This window comes from Aptenodytes forsteri, unplaced genomic scaffold, assembly GCF_000699145.1.
Source record: "Aptenodytes forsteri isolate BGI_AS27 unplaced genomic scaffold, ASM69914v1 Scaffold56, whole genome shotgun sequence".
Taxonomy (NCBI): Eukaryota; Metazoa; Chordata; class Aves; order Sphenisciformes; family Spheniscidae; genus Aptenodytes; species Aptenodytes forsteri.
In genome coordinates this window covers 5,194,476-5,205,847 of record NW_008796213.1, presented here as the reverse complement: position 1 = coordinate 5,205,847, position 11,372 = coordinate 5,194,476, and the positions used below count along the sequence as shown (strand labels likewise).

At 41.7% G+C, this 11,372-nt stretch overlaps 1 protein-coding gene across 1 annotated transcript in view; it reads right to left on the bottom strand.

The window, feature by feature from the left end:
* The window catches only part of TBXAS1 (thromboxane A synthase 1), a 198,592-nt gene that overhangs the window by 35,849 nt on the left and 151,371 nt on the right, over positions 1–11,372 (bottom strand). The window contains exons 7-9 of the mRNA XM_019474392.1: positions 5,073–5,161; positions 2,474–2,622; positions 633–763 (exon numbers count right to left, since the gene is read on the bottom strand). Coding sequence (XP_019329937.1) covers positions 633–763; positions 2,474–2,622; positions 5,073–5,161 — 369 coding nt within the window. The remainder of the gene's footprint in view (positions 1–632; positions 764–2,473; positions 2,623–5,072; positions 5,162–11,372) is intronic.

The following is an 11,372-nucleotide window of genomic DNA, read 5'->3' as shown; positions in this document are numbered from 1 at the left end:
TTGCAGCCTCTCAGTACTTCAAGGGGGCCTATAAGAAAGATGGGGGAAAACTTTTTATCAGGGCTTGTTGCTACAGGACAAGGGGGAATGGCTTTAAACTAAAGGGGGGTAGATTTAGACTAGCTATAAGGAAGAAATTTTTTACGCTGAGGGCAGTGAAACACTGGATCAGGTTGCCCAGAGAAGTTCCCATCCCTGGAAACATTCAAGGTCAGGCTGGACGGGGCTCTGAGCAACCTGATCGAGTTGAAGATGTCCCTGCCCATGGCAGGGGGGTTGGACTAGATGACCTTTAGAGGTCCCTTCCAAGCCAAACTGTTCTATGATTCTATGATTCTTCCTTCTCGGTCTAGAAAATGGGTTGGAAAGTCATCCCAGATGTAACATTTTCTCCATCCTTATTTGAACAGAAAAACTAAGAGAAGCAGTCTTTCTTGTAATGTGTTAACAATTCTGCATCAACACCAAGCCTGGTTGATGGTACATAAAGCTAAAAATGAATAAAATCTTCACTAAATTGCTTTGAATGTTCAAACAGACTGAGTTTGCTTTTTCAACTGAGGCTTATACCACTTCCAGTTTTTCCTCAAAACATTTGCTTATTCATATATTTATCACAGAAATGGCCTTACCTCAGCTGCATCTTGCTGGTCTCTGAAGACAATTGCATTTTTTATGGATTGGATAAAAAATCCATTCAGTTCCTTTTGTTTCTTGTTTGGCAAAATCCGGAGCAATGGGATCATTATGAATGGGAAAGAAACTGTAAGAGATTTTGAAGAAGAAAACACAGAATCAGACTGTAAAAGCATATAATATCCCCCTCCTTTCATTAATATTATAAAGCTCATCAAGTGGGATGTGTTACTTTTGTGAAACCTGTTTCTTCCCCTTTCTCTCTCCCTCTTCCTCTTTTTCTTCCACCCCCATAGCCTGGTAAAGGATTTTCTTTTAGAAATTCCATGTTGGCTGGGACTCCCCTGCCAGACAGGTGCCTTCCAAGCTTGCTTCCACAATGCTTCAGGATTTCAGTTCAGCTTCATGATGCCACAGAGCTACCACAAAGGGGAGAATTATTTTCCCTGTCTACTCAAACAATTGCATACAGAAGGTGGGGGATCTTGAACTAGCCTAGCAGCTTATGGCACTGATCCATGAAATTGTGTAGTAGTCATTCTCTTTTACAGTTCTCCAATACTAGGATATTGCTATTTTATTTTGCTTCTCTAAACAGGCCACAGACTCTGGAAGTGGGATGTTATCACAAGGATGGTCTCCAGTCCATGGCCTTTATAGTCAGGAACTAGAAACCTGAGTGAAGTCTTGCATCTTAATAAAAACCTCACTAACTTATGAACAATTTAAGACTAACAAGTCAGTCGTCGGAAAACCCCTGTGCTGCCAACAGGGCAACACAGTGTGGAAATTCAGACCACATAATGTACCAGCAGAAAGAGATCAACCAATGAATCCAACCCCAAACCCTACAGAAACTTTCTTTAATGAAGGACACGGTCTTCGACCTAAAGGGGCACATTTCTGTCCCTTCAGAAATTAGTCACAAATCCCACTTTGCAATCAGGTTAAACATTAACCCCAGGACATTTTGGATACACAACTCCAGAAGGAAACAGTTCACGTGCTGCTAGTACAGGTGCAATCTGTAATGCCAGCAGGATCAGATGGGCACAGGAAACTTTGCCACTGTGCCGCCTGACACTACTGTGAGCAGGTCTAGCTAGCAAGATGGTAAAACCTCAACAACCTCGATTATGCTGTGGCTTCCTCAGCTATGATTCTTACTGCCCTTGCATTAACAATGCCACCGACACCGTGAAGCCTTAGCTTTCATGCCCTAGAACTAAATGGCTTTATACCCCATTCTTGCATTCCCTATCCACCTGAAAATAAATGCATTCTCTTAATGATAGCCTGTGCTGGCACTTATCATCTTTATCTTTTATAGCCATCAACTAAGCTGCTGCTGCTGTTCAAATAAGAATTTGGAGGACTTATACTATCTGCTTATGCTTCCCCACCTCTTTCTTTTCTTTAGTGGGTTATTAGCCCACTGTTGTTTATGCATGGGATTTCAATCTCTACCAAGCAAACCCAGTGCACAAAAACTTTACTCTCAGGCTCCAAAGGGCAGTTACTCTGTTTTAATGCAGAAGTGTATTAAAAGAGATACCGTAGAAACTACAGGTCCCAGAAACCTTCCACTCAGATCAACCTGGAGCATTGCCTTCCCAGACTCTCAGTTTCCGGAGGAAGTTGCATTAATGGTGACAAGAGCTGTAGAGCATATGGTGGAAGTCTCGAGGGTATACTTGGCCTGTAGGTTTTACTCTGAACACCTCTGAAATAAAGTCTGCTATACATCTTCCTGCTCCTGCTTCAGCATGTTTTGCAATTTGAGAACGACTTTTAGAAAATGACCATAAAGAAGTAGACAAAGCTAGACTATACTCACGGATTAGAATGAGGAGAGGCTTAAACAAAGACATTTCAAAGAATGTTCTGCAATTCTTAACAAAGGGGTCATCAGGATTCTTCTGAGAATCCACCTCAGTACCAAAAGCTACGCTACCAACGACATCCAAGGTAAAACAGTTGTAACACCTGCATCGAGTTGAAGAATGATAAATCATTAGCTACAAATTACATATCCATTAATATCTTGCTTCTACAAACATCACATAACATTAATTTTTGCCTCCGATTTTCTTTTTGCTTTTAGATTTGAGCTTTGCCAACACGATATGTTTCCATCATTCTGACAAATGCTGGTGCTTAATAACGATCACCTTCTCTCCGTCTACAAAGTGAACATATTTTCATATAGATCAATAATTCCACTAAAAATTTATAAAAAATAAACAATTTCATTTGTTATTACCTAGAAATCAAATACAACCGATCAGAGATTCGTAAGCATTTTCTTAGTATGCATCCTAATAAAAGAGATCACTCCTTTCTCATTTTAAACTGCAGAAATCACATCTACTACCAGTCCAGTCTAAACTCTCAGTGACAAGAGGTGCTTAAGTAAAATTTCCTGTTAAGGATTTCCTTCATCTTCTTGATAGCTCCTTTGTAATGTAAAATCGTGGCCAAAACCAAGAGAAACTGACACCATGTGAAATCTGTCTCTGCAGAGGAGCAGCAAATGCTTTGAGAACTACAAATGACCTGTGGACCATGATCTAGAAACTTCAGAACTTACTGAATCTCTCCCTGCATATCTGACCATCTATCCAGTTCTCTCACCATCTTTATTTCTACTGGGCATTAGCAGCTGTATTTAGTTTTGAGATAAATGGACTGAGAATGTAAAATATCCTTGAAATTTGATTCTTCTGATCTGTGGTGAAGTCTGCAATGACTGTTCTTCTATGTTCCCTTACAAAAGGCTAATATCAAATTCTCTGGTGTTTTAACCTGAGTGAGCATGTATTAAGAGAAGGACAGGACTCAGGCCCAGTATATCCTGTATAGATATTGTGAAGCAGCATTTCTAAACTATGATCTTTGGGCACTGTCATTCTGATGACACCAGAGCAGATTTGGAAGATAACAACAGTACTGCAAAGCTAAGTAACTTATTTGGGTTGTCAACTCTTACACACAAAACCCCCACATTATTAGAAGTTGAAATGTTAAAAGAGGGGGCACTGCAATAAAACAATAATTTCAGAAGCACTCGATCATCTACCTCTCCAAGGTACTGAAAAAGCTTAAAAACTAAATTTTGAGTTGTTGGCGAAACACAAAATGGCTAAAGACAACTAACGTACAACACAACAGGAGGCTGCAGACAGGGTATTTACATCCAAAAAATAGCTCTCAAGGCAATTCTGGGAAACTGCAGTGCAATGACAATCACATTTATATATGTCAAACCTGCTGAAATGGTAGTATGATAAAACAACTGGAAGATCATATTCTGAGATGGTCAACATCATTCATTTATACTTTCAAAAGGTCTTTTCCAAAGTGCCTCTTGAGAGGTGAAACCCTCAAGGATCAATAGCTAAAAGACCAGGCAAAGAAAAAGGACAAATGGAAAAAAGGGAAAAGCCTGGAAGGACTCAAAAGGTCAATTTTCATCAGAGCACTAGGCTAAACGTAATGTATCTCAAGGTTTCATGGCATCTCTTCAGATGTTTAATAAAGAGATCTCTGTGCACACACATACACTTGTGTATGTACTTGAAAAGAGATGGATGAATTATGGCTAAATATCTATTTCTTTAGATGAAAGAAAATTATTTGCACTGCTCCCATTTCGGGGAAATCATGAAGAACTTCAGAGGGCACTGACCAGCCTAGCAAATGAAGTGTATGCAAAATAGTGCCTATTAGAAAGAATGCATTTGAACTACTCATATGCCGTACACGGTCCTAGAAGAAATGCATCTGCTCAGAGAAGGGGCTAGACATTGTTGTGAACAGTTCAGTGAAGACCTCTGATGAAAGAGCAACAAAAAAGATAATAGGATATTAAATGCATAAGAAACGGGAGAAAGCACAGTATGGAAAATATTAAAGTGTCATTTTATAAATCAATGGTGCATTCTCATCTGGACTACCGATCCCGTCATTTCACAAAAGGCTAGCGTGCCATTAGAGGGGGTTAGGAGGAATGTGGGAAGAATGATTAAGTGCTCAAAAAACCTCATATAAAAAAAGCAAGAGGATGATGGACTAGAGGGATTTGATACTAGATCAATTCCTATATCTGTACATTATTGGCAGACTGTAGAGAGCAGACTGGACAGGGACTGATGCAGCTTTCCTTTCTGCTTCCAGCTGTTAAAACTTCATTAAACAACAGCTAGAAATACATTAGATGCTTTTCCAAAATTACTTTTCAAGTATGCAATGGCTGCCCCCAGGAAGAAAAGGCATCTATCAGACACATCCTCTATTAAACTATGATCTCCACTTACAAAAACGAGGGAGGGAAAAAATAAAATCTTCTTTTATACAGTAAGCGCATATTTAGAATAACTGCTGCTATTGACTTTTTTTTTTAAATCTGCTACTAATTTCTGGCATGTTGAACATACCTCTGGATATCAAAAGCTTTGCCAGAATCTGCATAGACTTTCAAGTTACACAGCAGGATGTCACAGGCCTGGTTTATCAGCGGTATCATCTAGAAAGGAACACATTGTATTGTGAAAAACATTAACATGTTAAAAAAAAACCCCAAAACAATTATTCTAAATTAGTTTTACCCAGTAGATGGGACGGAGCTCTCAGGATCCTCTGCAGGTGTGGTCAGGCACTTTTGCACAGGTAAGATGAAATGTTGGGACTGTCTGCTAAAAATAAACCTACACATTACAGGGATGCCCTTCTCCAGCTCTGGGCCTAAACACAAAAGGCCCTGTCGCTTACCTGACCTTTGGTTCTTGCCCACCTGTGGCTACATACGCAGAGAGCTATAAAGCAAAGACATCCCCCTCTCTTTTTAATCATTCCCTGTTCCAACTGATGATTTATCACGATCCATATTTACAGTACATTACATTTAGGCTACATATGCTCCAGGGCAGAAGGAATAATATTTTCCATAGTCCCAAAGTCCTGTAAAGATATTAGCATCAGAGGCCCAGCATTTCCGTCCTGGTCCTGCTGTCCCTCAGTTTGAGGGATTTACCACGTACATTGGAAAAGCACCATGTATACCACTACAAGTTGCTGAGGGCAAACTGCTGTTGCTACCTGAGGAAAGGGTTTTCTGGAGTGGTGACGCCATTAAGTGGACAATCACGTGAATTTATTCAGCTAATGGTTCTTTCCAGTCACTGACACATGATGGTCAGGTAGACTTACCCACAGCCTGGCTGTAGCTAACAGTGCAATAGTCTCTTCTTTAGCGCTTTATGGAAACCATGACATAGGCAACCATCAAGACCTCATTAAAGTCTCTCTCTCTCTCTTTCTCTTTAACTTTTTACATATGAAAGGCATCAGACACTTGCCTTGATTACACCTACTAGGGTGTTAGAGGAAGGGTGTAGCAACAATCCAGCCATGACCCTAAGGGCATTATCTGCTATGGCCCTTTCTCCATACAGACTGCTAAGAGATCCTTATAGCCTACAATTTAATACCACAGTCTTGCCTCAACAATCATGCCAAGCATCAGCAGACATACGCACAGAAACCTGCCTTTCCTTCCTGAACAACCTCCTTCAGCATACGGATATCAACAAACATGAGAACAGACTTGTCCTACTCCTCTGACATTCTTGTTGCCAAAAAAGACTTACTGCAGCCTCTCAGCACACTCCGAGAGCTATGCAGCCCACCCAGCCAAGTCCATTTTGCTTGGCACTTCTACCTCTGCGAAACTGGCATAACACGTTGTGCACAGGCACACTGCCATCCTAACACATGGGCAAGACTATATGCAGTCAAAAGGCCAACGCGGGAGCATCCAACATGTTTTCCAAAGGCGGAAGTCTGAGTCAAGAATGTGTCTAGCTGCTCTCGAGGTCCCGTACCTATATGGGATGGAGCAGGTTGTCGCTATTTCAGTTCAAAGCCGGATTGATTTGGGCTTTGCCACAGTCTCACAAGGCAATTCTGAAGCCAGATTAGTATTCAGTAAAAGTAGCTGGTATGTGTTTGGGGGGTGCACACCACGTTATGTGGCAGTTTTCTTCCCCTTTTGGCTTTCTAAAGAAGGTCCCCTGCAGTGAGCTTCTTCTCAAATGGTTCAACAAAATTAACACATTTCTGTTCAACGGATTGAACCAGGGTGAAATGCTTTATAATCTCTGGTCCAGCCCCTCCAATGAACTGAACCAGTCAAGGAGAACAAAATGAAAATCCATATTTTAACAGGTATGATGTTTCCTAAACAGATGGTGATCATTTCAGATTTTCCTTTTATTGCCTTATTTTCTCTCTTATTCTTCATCACATCACCGGACCTGCAACCACCCAGCTGGTTGCTATTGCTTTCCAACAGCTGGCAGAGATGGCAGGGGTACGTACGCCTGGCCAGGGCATCTCACAGCACCTCTGCACTTTCCACATTCCACCAGCCTTTCAAAATACCGTTGCAATTCATTTCTAGCCATAAGATATTTTTATTAGCAAATCTAACCAGGAAAATGGGGAGGGGGGCACATGGATTTGATTTATGGTTAGCATGATAGGACAGAGTCATATCAATGAGACAATTATTTGCATATGAAAGCTATGGGGGATATCTACTCGGGAATCCTGGGTTTGGGTTTTTATTCCCCTAAGGGACATAAATTAGTCCAAGATTGCTAACTACACAGACCACAGACTGAAACATTCTCAAGTCCCTTAACACTTTAAACCTTTGTTCAATTGTCAAGAAAAATAAAGTAGTGTTTGGGGAAGTGAACAATACCAAACTTTGAAAACCGGCACAGAAACAGACATGTTGATCTGCACCGCCTTGGGTATCGCTAGCTTCCTATACATTATCATTTGCCAGTCAGAACATAAAAGCTGCATAACCTGCCTGAGATTCAGTTCTTGGTGGGTAAACAAACCCCAGCTGCTCTGTGTTCAGATTGGCTGAGAGTAACAGGATGAAGAAAAATCTAAACAATATGGTCCCTGTAAATATTTGATCTGCCAGTTATCTAATAGCAAGAGTAGCCCAGAGTCCAAATTTCTTTCTTTCTGCCAAAGAAGAGCATTTGGGGTTAGGGTTTTCATGATGCCAGGAGCTTTGCTGTATAAATCCTGCCAATATGCTATTTGGCACATAACAACAATTAGTTTCTGATTCTGCATACACACAGTGCATGGGGGATGTTTGCACTGTTCAAAGGCATCAGAGTCATGTTCCTCTAGTTAGATGTGGTCCTCAGTATTCACTATTATTATTCCCCTTATTATTAGCACCCAAACTATAAAGTAGAAGGCTGGGTCATATTCACTGTAGACAGACACACTGGAGACTTTACTGTTCAGATACAGTACGCAGAGGTCGCATTGGGCCTCTTGTCCCACAAATGGGATGAAATAGAAAGGAAAGAGAAGGAAAAAGGATATATCCCTAACATAAGAACTGCTTCTGTACCAGATTTCAAGTCCTTGACTAAAATCAGGAAAAAAGCGGAGCTTCAGGAAGATGTTTGTGAGAGGATTTGTTTCCATCACCTCACAGTGAAGCCCTGCTATTCATGGGCACAACTTACCAAAGTGAGCAACTCAACCGGACACTGACTCGTGGCTCAAGGATATGCACATTTCACATATCAGCTTTTACATTAGTGATTTGCTTTGTCTCAGGTGAGCACACTCGCTTTGCTGAGTAACAATAGCAATTTCCAGAGACCCTTTCAAAATGCCTCTGACGAATGTGCACAAGCAGAGTAAGAGCAAATCAAGGAAACCTCAACGGTTGGACTGTCAGATCTTATGTTCTAGTGGGACCTGGAAGATCTACATGCCTGAGAGTGACGCTAGAGGATTTTCCTGCACTGTTCTGCCATGTTATCACAAGTTCTGCTTTGTGTCTCCCTTTGTTTGAAAGAAAATGCCTCAACACAAACTCCACTTAGCAGGTTATTTAGGACAATGCTACACGATGCTGTGCTCTCTTCTTTAATTTTTGTGTTCTGTTTTGTTTTAATGGTTGGGTAATGGAGAAGAGGATTCCCGGCGTACTGATAGGAGATGACAAGACTACTGCAGCAACATCAGAATAAATAAAAATCAATAGTTTTTCTGCTGGTGTTGGCTGTAAAAGAGAGCAAAGCTATTTATCAAGTCTGACAAGGGGTCCCGAACTGCAGGATCATCACAGGCACCACAGCAAAAAGAAGAGGAACAAAATAAGAAATACTAAATAGGGAATCAAGATCGGTACAGCAAGATCACTAACATATCAGCTTGTTTCAATATATAATAGCTGAGGAGAGCATGACAGAAACACTGGGAAATGCATCTTTTACTTAAGGACCTTCAGGTATTTTACTTCACCAATTCCTCACAAATTACATCTTCGATCAACTTTCAGTGGTCAGTATTATTCCCATTTAACAGATGAAAGCCGTTTCATGCACAGAGAATTTAAGTAGCTTCTGCCAGATCACCCACAGGCAGTCAATGGCAGAGCTGGAAGTGAAACTTCTTGGGTCTCCTGCCTCCTATCTCTCATTTCTCGTTCTTAGTGCTCCCATAGCAATGGCACTATGGGAGTGCACTATGGGAGGTCCATTCAGGGGTCTCACTGGAAAGAGCTTATTATCAGATCTGCTACCAACTCCAGTGGCATCTCATGTGGGATGCTACCAAATCTTACCGCAGGATCAAGCTTAGAAGTCTATTGATTTATGCTATGCTTACCACTATAGTATTTGCATTTAATGTTATCTGGAGCCAAACCTTCCTTCAGTTGGAGTGGACTGCTTTACCGATCTTTACATACTCATTAGAAAAAGAAAACTAAAAAGGGAGAACACACAGTATATAGAAATCCATAAAAGCAACAGTGAAACAGTGCATGGCTTTTAAAGAGAAATTGAGGAGACAGAGAGAGAAAGCTGGAGAAGATGCCAGAAAACCTTGGAAAATGTTAGGAAAACAACTCTCTGTGTACACGCAGCAATCGCTACGCTGGCTACCCAACAGCTCTATAACCTCTAGTTTCAGTTAATTGCTCGTAACTTTGCAAACTTCAAAATTTCTGGGATCAACTTTTCCTCATGTGGTGACTGGCTTTGCCAAACTAAGGAGAAATTCCTCAAGCTTAGTGAACTTCTCAGTGACGCTACACCGCTTCCGTGGAGAGACGAGGGCAAAGTACATCTCTGTCCCCAGCCACAGCACCTAGATGCCTCTGTGGGGCATTACGGGTCAAACCTTAGCAACATACATTAGCTCTGTCTTGGGCTTTGTCCTCCAGCAGCTAGGCCAAAGAGTGGATGACCAGCTTCTTGTTATTTCTAGTGCTGAAGCTGTTCTTTAGCCTAGTAGTAGATTCTTGTGTTTCTGAACTGGAGATATCAGGAACCTACACTCAACTCTCCGGCCCTCTGTGCATCTTTTATCTGAAGTGATTGCTATGGGGAGCACGAGGAGTTGTTAACATTTATTGCTCTGTCACAGGCTAATAGCTCCCAGTTCTCTCAGAGCATCCAGACAGACAAGTCTACGTTCGGAGTGGCACTAAGGGCTGCGGTGCTCAAGGGGAGCCACTCTCCAAAGCTACTCGGGAGGTCTGCAGTCTCTCCAGCATCACTGGAGAGTCTGCAGAGGGGAACAAAGGCAAGGCAGACATCCAGAGTGAACAGAGAGGAAGACTTTGGTGTGGGGTTTTGCCAGAGCTCAGATCTCTGTGGCAAAGGAATCAATGTCTTAGGAGAAGAAATGAGGAATGTGTCTAGCAGTATTTATAAATATGTATAAAACAACATATCCAGGTTCTTATGCAATAAATACCAAAACTAGCTTATTTGTAACTTCTTCGAGGCAGAGAGGAAGAGTTTATTATAAACAGGATGTCTTCTACATAACTCTGAATACTGTGTAGTATGGCCAATACTAGAACATGGTATTTTTATTTCCATGCTACTGTAAAGGTTCTGAGAGAGTACTAAATATGGGAGAGTTAAAAAGTGAGATCATAATAAATGAGCATTAATTTCCTTTGAGAAGTGTTGGTATGGCTTCTAAATTAAGCAACAGCAAGAGAAGCACATGGGCGAGGACTTAAGTTGCATTAACTTCAAATCCCAGAACTGTTCATGTATTTGGGTAGAAAATGAAATGGAAGGCTGAGGAGCACATCCATTCAAAAGAGGTTCTTAATCTCACATGGACTTACTGCAAGCATCTCTCTGTGTAGAGATGGACAGTTTTCTGGTGAAGACATGGGACAGAGGAACAAAGTTGGGCCTTTCAGAGAGACCTTCCCCACTCCTTGTTTTCCCACTTTCTGTAGACTGGGAGGAGAAAGTGACCATTTCCAGGTCACCCTGAGCCCACACACAATCATACCCAGGTAGTGTTTTCCTCAATCCCTACAGTGGCAGGGAAGAATACTGAAAGGAGCAAGAAAACACACCTGATCAACACGTGGCTCAGGGGCTGGTGCCATCAGAGGAATTTTGGCTTTTTTGATCACGGGGAGGTTTACACGGCACCAGGCCTGCTGGCGACAGATGGAGTTCAGCTGTCTCACAGGGGGAAAAGGATTCTCGCTCATGAATTGGCAGGGCTCATCGAGAGGGCTTTAAACTAGGTTAGAAGGGGGAAGGGGATAAAACCAGGCTCACTAGAGATGAGCCTAGGGGTGGCATGCCAATGCTGGGGGCGAAATCGATAGCCCAGCTCAAGTGCATCTACACCAATGCACGCAGCAT